This window comes from Solanum dulcamara, chromosome 12, assembly GCF_947179165.1.
Source record: "Solanum dulcamara chromosome 12, daSolDulc1.2, whole genome shotgun sequence".
Classification (NCBI taxonomy): Eukaryota; Viridiplantae; Streptophyta; class Magnoliopsida; order Solanales; family Solanaceae; genus Solanum; species Solanum dulcamara.
The window spans coordinates 13,247,821-13,263,481 of record NC_077248.1 but is presented as its reverse complement, the minus strand read 5'-3'; the positions used below and the strand labels follow the sequence as shown (position 1 = coordinate 13,263,481).

General features: G+C 35.1%; 2 protein-coding genes across 2 annotated transcripts; both read left to right on the top strand.

The window, feature by feature from the left end:
* The first annotated feature begins 329 nt into the window (after positions 1-329).
* On the top strand, positions 330-4,212 carry LOC129876995 (cellulose synthase-like protein D4). The gene is made up of 6 exons (XM_055952471.1): positions 330-802; positions 970-1,347; positions 1,431-2,235; positions 2,319-2,726; positions 2,815-3,149; positions 3,246-4,212. The coding sequence occupies exons 1-6, from the start codon at positions 330-332 to the stop codon at positions 4,210-4,212; spliced, it is 3,366 nt and encodes a 1,121-aa protein (XP_055808446.1).
* Positions 4,213-8,629: 4,417 nt separating this feature from the next.
* LOC129877187 (cellulose synthase-like protein D4) lies at positions 8,630-12,557 on the top strand. Its single transcript, XM_055952672.1, has 6 exons — positions 8,630-9,102; positions 9,325-9,702; positions 9,783-10,587; positions 10,671-11,078; positions 11,170-11,504; positions 11,591-12,557. Exons 1-6 carry the CDS (start codon positions 8,630-8,632, stop codon positions 12,555-12,557), a joined length of 3,366 nt encoding a protein of 1,121 aa, XP_055808647.1.
* The last annotated feature ends 3,104 nt before the right edge of the window (positions 12,558-15,661 follow it).

Sequence of the window (15,661 nt, the reverse complement as noted above, 5' to 3'; positions counted from 1 at the left end):
TAGTTATAGGAGAACTAGTAAAAAATAATTTTGTTTTGTAATATTGATTAGTTAAGTGAATTGAATTAATTCAATGACAGCCTTTCTTTTCTTTCCTTTTTAGTACTCTAAATAAAAATACTGAGGGTGGTCATCGACTACAACATTGATCAAGAGCAAGAGTGATTCCCAAAAATTATGATGAAGAAAGGAAACATTTGTTGTCATTGTTGAGAAGAAGACCACCCAATTCATTGTCACGTACATATGTTTTTCGCGAAAATAAATTAGCTAGTTTTTCCATAGCTTATAAGGTTATGTTTTGAGAAAATTAGAAAAAAATATTTAAAATGGCAAGCTTGTCGGGTGCACCATCGAAGAAGACAACACGTAGCAGTAGAGGAACAAATCCAGGAGACTCTCAGGGTGGTGGTAAGGGAAGTTCAGGCGGGCAAACAGTAAAATTTGCACGAAGAACATCTAGTGGACGATATGTGAGCCTGTCGAGAGAAGACCTTGATATGTCGGGTGAATTATCAGGAGATTACATGAATTACACTGTCCAAATCCCGCCTACGCCTGATAATCAGCCAATGGATACGTCTGTTGCTGCCAAAGCAGAAGAGCAATATGTTTCTAATTCGTTATTCACAGGGGGATTCAACAGCGTCACCCGCGCACATCTCATGGACAAGGTGATCGAATCGGAAGTTAGTCATCCTCAAATGGCTGGATCCAAGGGATCATCATGTTCCATGCCTGCTTGTGATGGAAAGATCATGAAAGATGAAAGGGGTAATGATGTAATCCCATGTGAATGCAGGTAATATATTTATGTTTATACGTTAGGTAATTAACAACTTGCTATTACAAGTTAAAAGTAAAAAAGAATACAAGTTGATGTCTAAATTGGGGCTAGAGAAATGGAATGTGAAGTATTCAACCAATTGAGCTAATTCCTCGAAGTTGATGTGTTTGTTTTGTGTTTAGGTTCAAAATATGTAGAGATTGCTACATGGACGCACAAAAAGAATCAGGTCTATGCCCAGGTTGCAAAGAAGCTTACAAGGTAGGGGATCTTGATGACGAGATCCCAAATTTTTCTAATGGAGCATTGTCATTACCGGCACCAGATGGTTCGAAAGGTATGATGAGGAGAAATCAAAATGGAGAGTTTGATCACAACAAATGGCTGTTCGAGACACAAGGCACGTACGGGTATGGAAATGCTTATTGGCCTGATGATAGGGATGGAGATGATGGTGATGGAGGTATGCATAACACCATGCTAGATACATCTGCTGATATACCTTGGAAACCCCTCAGTAGGAAATTGCCAATACCACATAGTATCATTAGCCCTTATAGGTTTGTACTTTTTAATTTTGTGTATGTAAACTCAATTGTATGTTGGTTTGATCTGTTTTTAATTAATTGCAATGTACGTACAGGTTGCTAATTGTTATTCGACTAATAGTATTGGGGTTCTTCTTGACATGGAGAATACGGCACCCAAATCCGGATGCAATGTGGTTATGGTTGATGTCAATTACATGTGAAATATGGTTTGCATTTTCATGGATCCTGGATCAGATGCCCAAGATATCTCCAGTTAATCGGTCGACTGACCTAGTGGTACTTCGCGAGAAATTTGAAATGCCATCACCGTCCAATCCTACGGGTAGGTCGGATCTACCAGGAGTTGATATGTTTGTGTCAACGGCTGATCCAGAGAAAGAGCCGCCCCTTGTCACTGCCAACACCATCCTATCCATCTTAGCAGCTGACTATCCCGTGGAGAAGCTAGCTTGCTATATTTCAGATGATGGCGGTGCCCTTCTAACATTCGAGGCAATGGCAGAAGCTGCTAGCTTTGCTGATTTGTGGGTACCATTCTGCAGGAAGCATTCTATTGAGCCTAGGAATCCTGAAGCCTATTTTCTCCTCAAGGGAGACCCTACAAAGAACAAGAAGAGAACTGATTTCGTTAAAGATAGACGAAGGGTAAAAAGAGAATATGATGAATTTAAGGTAAGGATAAATGGTCTGCAAGATTCAATAAGAAGGAGATCAGATGCGTTTAATGCTCGAGAGGAAATGAAGATGTTAAAGCACATGAAAGAGAATGGTACTGATCCTGCAGAGGCAATCAAAGTGCAAAAGGCCACTTGGATGGCTGATGGAACTCACTGGCCTGGATCATGGTCTGTCCCCAGCAGGGATCATGGCAAGGGTGATCATCCCGGGATCCTTCAGGTTACGTTCTCAAGCAAATAGTACATAGTTGTTAAATCCTAATTATGAATATTAACATACATAAATGAAATTGTAATTTATAGGTAATGTTGAAACCCCCAAGTAGTAATCCACTAATGGGAGACGGTGATCAAGATAAGCTATTGGATTTTTCGGACGTGGACATTAGGCTTCCTATGTTTGTATATGTGTCGCGTGAGAAAAGACGTGGATATGATCACAATAAAAAAGCAGGTGCCATGAATGCCTTAGTTCGAGCTTCTGCCATATTGTCTAATGGCGCATTCATACTCAACCTTGATTGTGATCACTACATATACAACTGCTTAGCTATTCGTGAAGGCATGTGTTTCATGATGGACAGAGGTGGAGAAGACATATGTTATATTCAATTCCCTCAACGATTTGAAGGAATTGATCCCTCAGATCGTTATGCCAATCACAATACTGTGTTTTTTGATGGAAATATGCGTGCTCTTGATGGCCTCCAGGTAGTTATAATTTCTCTATTCAAATTTCTCGCTCATACATTTAAAAACATTATTAAACTTGCTTGATCGTCCATTGTGGTATATATAGGGTCCTATGTATGTTGGGACGGGTTGCATGTTTAGGCGATTTGCACTTTACGGGTTTGAGCCAGCAAATCCTGATAAGACACCACAAAAAGGTGCAGAGGCTGAAGCATTGAAAGCCACAGATTTTGATCCCGACTTAGATGTGAGTCTACTACCAAAGCGTTTTGGTAACTCCACAATGTTAGCAGAGTCTATTCCAATTGCTGAGTTCCAAGGTCGCCCTATCGCCGATCACCCTGCTGTCAAGTATGGACGACCTCCTGGTGCTCTTAGAGCCCCAAAGGAACCACTTGATGCAACCACTGTTGCCGAAGCAGTCTCTGTCATATCTTGTTGGTGAGTAAACTAATTAATTTATCCAATGTGTAATTTCATATTGATCTTATAGTTAATTGAGCGACATAACCGTTACAATATTAATTCAATTATTAGGTATGAAGACAAGACAGAGTGGGGTGATCGTGTTGGATGGATTTATGGTTCGGTGACGGAAGATGTGGTGACAGGATATCGGATGCACAACCGTGGATGGCGTTCTATTTATTGCATCACCAAGCGTGATGCATTCCGCGGATCAGCTCCCATTAACCTGACAGATAGGCTACATCAAGTGCTCCGTTGGGCTACAGGATCTGTTGAAATCTTTTTCTCAGGGAATAATGCCTTTTTAGCATCCAGAAAACTCAATATCCTCCAACGCCTAGCTTACCTTAACGTCGGCATTTATCCCTTCACTTCATTTTTCCTCATTGTCTACTGCTTTCTCCCTGCACTCTCCCTCATATCCGGTCAATTCATCGTCCAAAATGTCAACGTTGTGTTCCTTATATTTCTATTAACCATATCTCTCTGTCTCATCGGTTTAGCTATTTTGGAGGTGAAATGGTCTGGCGTTGCTCTAGAAGATTGGTGGAGAAATGAACAATTTTGGCTCATTTCAGGTACTAGTGCCCATCTTGCTGCTGTCGTGCAAGGTCTCCTTAAAGTTATCGCGGGAATTGAAATATCTTTTACTCTCACATCAAAATCTGCTGGAGAAGACGTTGATGACGCCTATGCTGAATTGTACATGGTCAAGTGGACATCATTGATGATACCGCCTATTGTCATTGGTATGGTTAACATAATTGCCATTGTGGTTGCATTCTCTAGGGCCATATTTTCCGTTGTACCCCAATGGGGAAGATTCATCGGTGGAGCATTTTTCGCTTTTTGGGTGTTGGCTCACCTGTATCCTTTTGCTAAGGGACTCATGGGTAGAAGAAGAAAAACACCCACAATTGTCTTTGTTTGGTCAGGACTCATTGCAATAACACTCTCCTTGCTATGGATAGCTCTTGGTAACCCACAAGGGGGTCCTGTACAAGGGGTTGCTGGTGGTGGCTTTCAATTTCCTTAAGTAAAGCCACATGAACTAAAAAAAAACATGATACTTATGTTCCATCACGATTATTTAATTAGAGAAACTAGATTACAAATTAATTTATGTAACTTATTATCAATATTTTTTTTGGCTTTACAATTTTTTATAGAGTTAAATAGAGCGGTTTCATTCAACTTATGTTCTGAAAAGTTCAGCTATGGAAATTAAACATTTTGCGCTAGCTTGTATCTAATGAAAAAACATTGTTGTTGTGGCTTATGTCTATGTTGTGTCTTCTGCACACATTCATGTACTTAATTCCTTACTCATATTCCTATTTCACAAAATGACCAACTTTCTTTCCTTCCATATAAAGGCAACGTTGTTATGACCTATTTTTATCGAGGTTTGATAAAGCAGAATTTATATACTCAAAGAATTGATTATTTTATATATTCACTACCTAGTTTTTTAAGGAAAAAAAGGAAACATATTTAATGTATGAGTAATGTTTAATTTACGAAAACTAGTTTAGATTCTAGGTAAGAGTTTAAATTATTTTGAAGGGAAGGTGTCAGACACCGTTCAGAATTCACAAAATGTGATACTCAACTAGACTTAATTTATCAAAAAGGGTGAAGATAAAATTATTGTTTGCAAGTATAACATATGTATAAAAAATATGTACTAAAATTGTGTAAAAAATGTATGTATAAAAATGTTTGTATCAAGTAAATAATGTATATTATTGTAAATTGTGTGTATACAAATATGTAAAAGATGATATAAATGTAATAAAATATGCGTGAAAAGAAAAGTAGTTTTTATGGAATACTAAAAGAATTGCTCTTGATTAAAATGAAAAGAAAGGAACTTTTTACCATATGAAAAAAAAACACCTTTTGTAATATGTGGAAAAAATAATACATTTTCTATTGAAGAAGAAGTACTCTCTAATAGCATTTTTAGCTTACAATATTAATGAGAGAATATATTACAAAGATTAAATAAAATAAAGATTATTCTAAAGGAAATAGACTGTATAATATCGTCTAAAATGTGAATTAAGTGACTAAATATTTAAACGAATTAAATTTCTTTGTGTAAGTATTTACGGCCTAAGCTTTGTCTAAGCATGTAGAAATAAATATGTAAGTAGAGGCTACTCCCGCCCGATGCCCCAAAAGTAAAGTTTTTACTATACTTTATTTTTATACAATTGTAAGAATAAGATATAAACATAGAATTTAAACTCCTTTTAAATATCATTTCGGGAGATATCTCCGAGAACCTATATAAACACTTGGTAAAAAATAATGAGTAAATAATTATCAAAATAAATTAAAAATATATGTGTACATATTTATATAAGAAAAACAGAATTTTATTATAGAATGAGCTTAGATGTGTAATTGTACTAAGTATTAGAGATGCCATGGCTGATAAATGGTTGCTCGAATAATCGGCCCTCCAAAATCAACTCGCTTAAATACAATATCCTAATAATATAAAAATGTTGTCATCGCCCAAATTTATATTTTCTTGTCATATATATGTCTTTTTATTGTGGAGGCCTCAAAAATTGAAGAAATCTTTTTCATTAATCAATTTATTTTTGTTATGTATATATGTATATATGCGGGACTTTAATTATATTTATAATTCATACATAAACTTCTGTCTTTTATTATGGAAAGACTTCAAAAATTGACGGAGAATTTTTTTCATTGGCCAAAAGTATAATATTTGCAAGAGTTAAAGAATGTATATAAAAAATATTTAACAAATGTATATGAAATGTAAAGAAAATTTTGTAGAGAAAAGTTGTAGAGAGAACGAAATACGTGAGGTGTTATGATAGTCTTGATACGAAAATATAAAAACAAAAATAAATGCTTGCAAGTATAAAGAAAATGTATACATACATAAAAGTACATAAATTGTTAAGAAGATATAAAAATAGAAGACATGTAGCAATAGTGCATAAATAATAATCATCATCATATATCATATATCATACTCTCTCTATTCCATATTAGTTGAATTTGTAATGCACACATATTAGGAAAAGCATTCAAAGACAAAATTTGAATCATATTTTTTTCTATTACCTTTTGTTTAATCAACATCATAAAGATGATTATATGTCAAATCAAAAAAAAAGTAGTCTTTTATTGGAGTATAACTTTGCAAGTAGTGTAGTTTATTCCTAGAAAATTATAAAACTTTATAAATGGAAAAGGTAAACATGAAAAAAGTTTCAAACATTGTTCTTGAACTTTGAACAATTCACCTATTTTGAACAATGAAAAAAGCTCTAGAAATTCAGTTAATATGAAATATAGAAAGTATATTACTAAAAGTGGGAAGCTCAAAATGAAAAGTTGAATTATCATTTTACTCCTATATTAAATTAAAATATTTTAAAATATCGAATTAATTAAATATTAATAGTAATCATATCATATTATTATACTAAATACTAAAAGTGGAAAGACTTAAGTCAAAAGTTTGAAATACTATTCCAATAATAGTTATGAACAAAGAAGTAAATACATATTTAGTGAAAATAAAAAGATTTGATTAAAAAAATTTCAAAAATTGATTCAATGAAATGGTCAGCTGCCTTTGGGCTTCTCTGAGGAAGTTGTAACATTTTTTCCTTTTGTATTTAATATTATAAACTTTTAAAGTGTAATAAATATAAATATCAATTATGATAAAAACAATTGTTACTTAAAATGGAAAAGATTGTTTGCTCTTCCGATTTTAATGCAGTTCTTAACTTCAACCCCTTTATCTATTAATTTCGTCCTTTGAGATGCCACTTTAATATGATTGCACTAATCCTTTCTTTCATTTATTTATTAGTTTCTTTTTTATTTGCTTAAAATATTTACTTTTATAACTCAATCTATTTACCTATTCAATTGCTACTTTTAATATCCATAGCTCTCATATTTTTCATATTCATAATCTCCAAATATTTAATAGAAAGCTTTAGGATTTCTTTTGGTATTCCTCCATTTTTATCTATATAAATTCATTATTTTTATTTCATGAGACTCCTACACAAGGTTATCATTTTTCCTTTTTTAGTTAAAGTAGTGAAACACTTATATCATTATTGTACTATTTCATTCATATTTTACTATTTCAGTTTGACTCGACGAAGAAAACTCTTGAATTTTGATTAGTTATGGGAGAAGGTGTTGACAAGAACTCAAAAAATTATGTACTGATTTTGTACTTCACTTTCCATCTGTATTGTCATGAATCAATTCTTAAGAAGGATTTGTATTTTGTATTTTTTTTCCTTTATTTTTTTGTGTGTTTTCTTTCCATTAGACTTCTTTAATTTAATTTTGTATAAAATTTGTATTTATATTTTTATTTAGGCTTAAATCAACTATTTGTGACTTTATTGGAAGTTTGCTAACTACTAGCCAATGTTCAAAGTTGCATGTGTATAAAAATGTTAAGACTATGTATGTAAAATTTAGAGACAATATATGCAAAAATGTAGAGATAATGTATGAAAATTTGCTCTTACTTTCTACATTCGTGGACTGCGCTAAAAATATAATTAATGCAAAAAAATATATTGATATGTAACCACAAAAATATAGATAAAAATGTAACGATACCTCAAAAGATGAATTGTGTTGTGTACATGTGCAAATCACAGTGAAAAAAAATGAGATTATTAAAATTGCACAATGAGAATAAATTGATAAAAAATTATTTATGATATTAAGGATGATTATCAATAAATTGTAAAAAGTGAAAAGATGACAATAAATTAATAAAAATCCTAAAATAAGGGTAATTATCACTAAATTGTTAAAAATTGAAAAAATGCATAAAACATTTGTATTTTGTGCTGTTTAATGATCAAGAAGCTTGAAGATGTAAATTTTAAGTATGGAGAGTTAAAATTGGGTGTGTTGTTATTATTATACTCTCTCATTTCGATCTATAACTTTCCTACTTAATTGCTAATTTTCTATGCCTTTTCTCTTTCGCGCAACTCTCTGCCATACAACCAAACACCCTCTCATCCTCCCCTTAAATTAATCCTCACAAGTTTTTCTTTACTTACTGTGCCTCTCAATGGTTCTCCATAGTAATCGGAGAACTCGTAAAAAGAAAAAAAAATTATAATATTGATTAGTTAAGTGAACTGAATTAATTCAATAACAGCCTTTCTTTTCTTTCTTTTTTAGTACTCCAAATAAAAATACTGAGGGTGGTCATCGACTACAACATTGATCAAGAGCAAGAGTGATTTTCAAAAATTATAATGAAGATAGAAAACATTTGTTGTCATAGTTGAGAAGAAGACCACCGAATACATTGTCACGTACATATGTTTTTTCGCGAAAATAAATTAGCTAGTTTTTCCATAGCTTATAAGGTTATGTTTTGAGAAAATTCGAAAAAAATATTTAAAATGGCAAGCTTGTCGGGTGCACCATCGAAGAAGACAACACGTAGCAGTAGAGGAACAAATCCAGGAGACTCTCAGGGTGGTGGTAAGGGAAGTTCAGGCGGGCAAACAGTAAAATTTGCACGAAGAACATCTAGTGGACGATATGTGAGCCTGTCGAGAGAAGACCTTGATATGTCGGGTGAATTATCAGGAGATTACATGAATTACACTGTCCAAATCCCGCCTACGCCTGATAATCAGCCAATGGATACGTCTGTTGCTGCCAAAGCAGAAGAGCAATATGTTTCTAATTCGTTATTCACAGGGGGATTCAACAGCGTCACTCGCGCACATCTCATGGATAAGGTGATCGAATCGGAAGTTAGTCATCCTCAAATGGCTGGATCCAAGGGATCATCATGTTCCATGCCTGCTTGTGATGGAAAGATCATGAAAGATGAAAGGGGTAATGATGTAATCCCATGTGAATGCAGGTAATTTATTTTTGTTTATACATACAATCAGATCACTTATTAAGTAATAATTAAAAACTTGCTATTACATGTCAAAAGTGAAAAGATCCATAAGGAACAAGTTGATGTGTAAATTGGGGGCAGGGGAATCGACCGAACCCTCACCAAATGGGTCAAAGTTCAAGTGTTCAACCAATTGAGCTACTAAGATTTCTCAAGTTGATGAGTTTGTTTTGTGTCTAGGTTCAAATTATGTAGAGATTGCTACATGGATGCACAAAAAGACACGGGTCTATGCCCCGGTTGCAAAGAAGCATACAAGGTAGGAGATCTTGAAGATGAGATCCCAAATTTTTCTAATGGAGCATTGTCATTACCAGCACCAAATGGTTCGAAAGGTATGATGAGGAGAAATCAAAATGGAGAGTTTGATCACAACAAATGGTTGTTCGAGACACAAGGCACGTACGGGTATGGAAATGCTTATTGGCCTGATGATAGGGATGGAGATGATGGTGATGGAGGTATGCATAACACCATGCTAGATACATCTGCTGATATACCTTGGAAACCCCTCAGTAGGAAATTGCCAATACCACATAGTATCATTAGCCCGTATAGGTTTGTACTTTTAATTTCGTATCTGTAAACATAACTGTACATCGGTTTGATCTATTTTTAATTAAGCAATCTACGTACAGGTTGCTAATTATTATTCGACTACTGGTACTAGGGTTCTTCTTGGCATGGAGAATACGGCATCCAAACCCGGATGCAATGTGGTTATATGTGATGTCAATTATATGTGAAATATGGTTCTCATTTTCATGGATCCTGGATCAGATGCCCAAGATATCGCCAGTTAATCGGTCTACTGACCTAGTGGCACTACGCGAGAAATTTGAAATGCCATCACCGTCCAATCCTTTGGGTAGGTCAGATCTACCAGGAGTTGATATGTTTGTATCAACGTCTGATCCAGAGAAAGAGCCACCCCTTATCACAGCCAATACCATCCTATCCATCTTAGCAGTTGACTATCCCGTGGAGAAGCTAGCTTGTTACATTTCAGACGATAGCTGTACCCTTCTAACATTTGAGGCAATGGCAGAAGCTGCTAGCTTTGCTGATTTGTGGGTACCATTCTGCAGGAAACATGCTATTGAGCCTAGGAATCCTGAAGCCTATTTTCTCCTCAAGGGAGACCCTACAAAGAACAAAAAGAGATCAGATTTCGTCAAAGATAGACGAAGAGTAAAAAGAGAATATGATGAATTTAAGGTAAGGATAAACAGTCTGCAAGATTCAATAAGAAGGAGATCAGGCGCATTTAATGCTCGAGAGGAAATGAAGATGTTAAAGCACATGAAAGAGAATGGTACTGATCCTACAGAGGTGATCAAAGTGCAAAAGGCCACTTGGATGGCTGATGGAACTCACTGGCCTGGATCATGGTCTGTCCCCAGCAGGGATCATGGCAAGGGTGATCATCCCGGGATACTTCAGGTTACTTTCTCAAGTAAATAGTACATATTTGTTGAATCCTAATTACAAATATTGACATACATAAATGAAATTGTAATTTAAAGGTATTGTTGAAACCCCCAAGTAGTGATCCCCTAATGGGAGGGGGTGATCAAGATAAGCTACTAGATTTTTCGGACGTGGACATAAGGCTTCCAATGTTTGTGTATGTGTCGCGTGAGAAGAGACCTGAGTATGAACACAATAAAAAAGCAGGTGCCATGAATGCCCTAGTGCGAGCTTCTGCCATATTGTCTAATGGCCCCTTCATACTCAACCTTGAGTGGGATCACTATATCTACAACTGCTTAGCTATTCGTGAAGGCATGTGTTTCATGATGGACAGAGGTGGAGAAGACATATGTTATATTCAATTCCCTCAACGATTTGAAGGAGTCGATCCCTCAGATCGTTATGCCAATCACAATACTGTTTTTTTTGATGGAAATATGCGTGCCCTTGATGGTCTACAGGTAATTATAATTACTCTGTTCAAATTTCTAGTTCATAGATAGAATAACATTATTAAACTTGCTTGATCTTCCCTTGTGTGTATATATATAGGGTCCCATGTATGTTGGGACGGGTTGCATGTTTAAGCGATTTGCACTTTATGGGTTTGAACCAGCAAATCCAAATAAGACACCACAAAAAGGTGCAGAGGCTCAAACATTGAAAGCCACAGATTTTGATCCTGACTTAGATGTGAATCTACTACCTAAGCATTTTGGTAACTCCACAATGTTAGCAGAGTCTATTCCAATTGCTGAGTTCCAAAGTCGCCCTATCGCTGATCACCCTGCTGTCAAGTATGGACGACCTCCTGGTGCTCTTAGAGCCCCAAAGGAACCACTTGATGCCACCAACGTTGCCGAAGCAGTCTCTGTTATATCTTGTTGGTAAGTTAATTAATTAATTCCAAGTTGTAATTTCATATAGATTGTATACATCACACTTTAGTTAATTTCAATATTAATTCAATTAGGTATGAAGAAAATACAGAGTGGGGTGATCGATTCGGATGGATTTATGGTTCAGAGATGGAAGATGTGGTGACTGGATACCGGATGCACAATCGTGGATGGCGTTCTATTTATTGCATCACCAAGCGCGATGCGTTCCGTGGATTAGCTCCTATAAATCTAACAGATAGGCTTTATCAAGTGCTCCGTTGGGCTACAGGATCTGTTGAAATCTTTTTCTCAAGAAACAATGCCTTTCTTGCATCCAGAAAACTCAAATTCCTCCAACGTCTTGCTTACCTTAATGTCAGCGTTTATCCTTTCACTTCATTTTTCATCGTCGTCTTCTGCTTTCTTCCTCCACTCTCCCTCATATCCGGTCAATTCATCGTCCAAAATATTAACGTTGTATTCCTTGTATTTATATTAACCATAGCTCTCTGTCTCATTGGTTTAGCTATCTTGGAGGTGAAATGGTCTGGAGTTGCTTTAGAAGATTGGTGGAGAAATGAACAGTTTTGGCTCATTTCAGGTGTTAGTTCCCATCTTGCTGCTCTCGTGCTAGGTGTTCTTAAAGTTTTCATGGGAATTGAAATATCTTTTACTCTCACATCAAAATCCGCTGGAGAAGACGTTGATGACGCCTATGCTGAATTGTACATGGTCAAGTGGACATCATTGATGATACCGCCTATTGTCATCGGTATGGTTAACATAATTGCCATTTTGGTTGCATTTTCTAGGGCCATATTTGCCATTGTACCCCAATGGGGAAAATCCATTGGTGGAACATTTTTTGCTTTCTGGGTGTTGGCTCACTTGTATCCTTTTGCTAAGGGACTCATGGGTAGAAGAAGAAAAACACCCACAATTGTCTTTGTTTGGTCAGGACTCATTGCAATAACACTCTCCTTGCTATGGATAGCTCTTGGTAACCCACAAGGGGGTCCTGTACAAGGGGTTGCTGGTGGTGGCTTTCAATTTCCTTAAGTAAAGCCACATTAATTTTAAAAAAACATATTACTTATGTTGCATCAGGATTTAATTAGAGAAATTAGATTTCAAATTAATAAATGTAACTTATTACCAATAGTTTTTTTGTTTTCCAATTTTTTATAGAGTTGGGTAGAAAAATAAATAGAGCAATTCCATCCAACTTTCGTTCTGAAAAGTTCGGCTATGGAAATTAGACACTTTGTACTAGCCTGTATCTATTGAAAACATATTGTTATGTTTTTACACATTTTGCATGTTATGTTTTTACACAATTATTATTATTATTGTTATTGATCTTTCGATTTTAAGATTCCAAAAAAGGTTAAATACATAAATAAAGAGTTGGAGAAGAATAATCTTCTCACTAGCACCAACAAAAGGTTTCATTTTGAATTATTTTGATAGAGTGTATTATGTTTACCCGAAAAGTGCTAGAATTATAATTACTGAAATTCACCATTTTAAAGATTTTACTATTAGGTTAATTAAACCTCTTGTAGGGAAGGACAAAGAACTTAAGAGTAACAATAATATTAAGTGACCATAATGATAAAATATGATACAACAACCTCTAGTAAAAATTGTGATTAATGCTACAGGAAAAATGGATATTATCAACAGGAAAATAGCACTTCTTAAAAAATCAACCTAGTCCCAAAATGTCATTAGTGATCTGAAAAATCTAATCTGCACTTGTCATTATAGGCGTGGTCACTAAAAGTAAAGACAATTATACCCGCGAGGTATGACGATTAATTCTATCCCTCACTTAGATGGTTATTATGTAATACTCCAAAAGTCTCTAGACCTGATCAGACCTTGAAAAGTTTTAAAAAATTAAAGTCTGCAGTATTTGAGTTTTTACAGATTCCATATATGAATCGTAATTGGAACCACGACTCATGGAATGGGTCCGTAGATGAAATTCAGAAAGTGAAAAAAATTGACCTTGTACATGATGAGTGGAGATTATGATTCATGAATGAGTTTGCGGGTTGTGGATAGGCCTTGTAAACCAAGTCCTGAAACATAAAAACTCAGCAACCTTCTCTGACTTTTACGGGTCTTGTTTATGGCTCATAGACTAATCTACGAACCATAGATAGGTTCCATAGATCAACCCTCAGAGATCCTACTCAACTTGATTCTACGAGCACCAACTACAAGTCGAGTTCCCCGTAAAAGGGTCTAGTTCAGAAACTATGTATTTCAATAGTTTCTTCTACAGGTTGCCAGTACAGGTCGTACTTTGATAGAAGGAACCACGGACAGTAGATGTCATCCATCGATGCCTCCGACAACTTTTTAGTCATGGGTTTTTCAGTCTTTTCTTTTTTTTTATTCTATGTGCTAAGTTGTTCTGGACTATTTTAAGTGGGATTACGGGATTCTTATCGGCCTAAGTCTGTCATTCTCTCATAATCACCCAAAATAGATTCCTTCTATCTCAAGTTTTCTCTCAAGCCAATAACAAGGGTTCCATGCTTTAAGCCTCCATTCCAAGATTCAAGGTAGGAATTTCGTTGCAGGTATGTGAGATTTCATCAATGGGTTCCCTTTCACCCATTGAGTCCCAAAGAAACCCTCAACTCTCAAGTTTATAGATTCTTTCAACCTAGGATTTTTATGATCTTCATGAGTTCTTATTGAATTTAAGTTATTTTCAATTATGCCCTCTAATTGCATGATTTTAAGTAAAATTTCATGGTTTCAACGATAATTTTATGAACCCATAGAATATAAGTAGTTTCGGTCACGCCCCGAGAGGGTAACCTAGGAGTGGCCGGCACTCGGAGACCATTGCTGGTCCCAAGTGAACCACTTGGCCTGGCTAACTCACTCAGCGAAAGACTTAACTCATGAAAATGTTTCAGATGGGCACTAATAGTATATACAAACTTAAATTCTCAAAATAAAATCTCAATACTCAAATATGTATAAAATATAACTCAATGTTTTAAAATCATGAACTCTAGAAATAATTGAATAAACTCTGTCTGTGACTAGTCTATGAAACCTCTAAAACTGACTCTGAAATAGGCACCGGGACAGGACCACGGCTACCTCAAACTAGCAAATAAAGACCGAAAGTTAAAAACTCAAGAGTGCCTCTAAATGTAAAGAGGTCTTACCAAAACTTAATGAAATTCTGATCTCTAACGATGTGCATGTTGAAGATCACATCATCTGTGTCTACATCATAAAATGATGCACCGCCAAATGGCATAAATGCATGGAATGTACGATATATAAAATAGCTAAAAGGAAACTTACTCAAAGTTACTCAACTCAACTCATATGAATCAACTCTGAAAATAGCTCAACTCAATAAAGCATGCAATATGTGTAAAAGACTGGTTTAAAAGATATGACTAAGTAAATATAACTCAGTATATAAAAATATCATACTTTACTTCTTGAAAAGTTTCTCTAACCGACAATCATCACTTATGAGCTAGTGATGATACAACAAACTGTTGTTGTTGCCACAGCCGTCCAATACTTTGCCAGGGTAAGGAACGCAAAACTCATCTATTGATCTAATGAAAGTCCTCTTTTGGGACAATGATAAGTCACCCGAATGAACGGTGCTATCCTATCCTACGCTGGCTATGTAGTTTATGCGGTTCGAGTTGTTCTATACTCTTGTCCAAATCGATGCTCAATACTACACCCAAAATATAGTTTATTATGCTCATAACTCAAGCGAGTATGTTTACTCAATTAACTCATTTAGTCTTTCTTGGACTTAGCTGAAAACTCATCTCATCTCAACTCATCTCTTCTCTTTAAAATGAATACAATCTCAACTTAATGAATGCATTTAAAAGCATAATTTAACTTCTCAACTCAATCTCAAAATAGATGCTTTAAATATATTAATATTCATGCTCAAAATAAATATTTTAATGTAATAATGCTCAACTCATTTATACTCAAAATACTCATGCTCAAAATAATAATTAAGAGACTTCTCAAACTCAATTCATGCTCAAAATCTTCTCAATCAAAGATGAAAATATTAATTCTTTAAACTCAAAATAACGCATAAAATAATTAGTGCAAAGCTCAACTAGGGTTCGTGTGAATGCAAACAT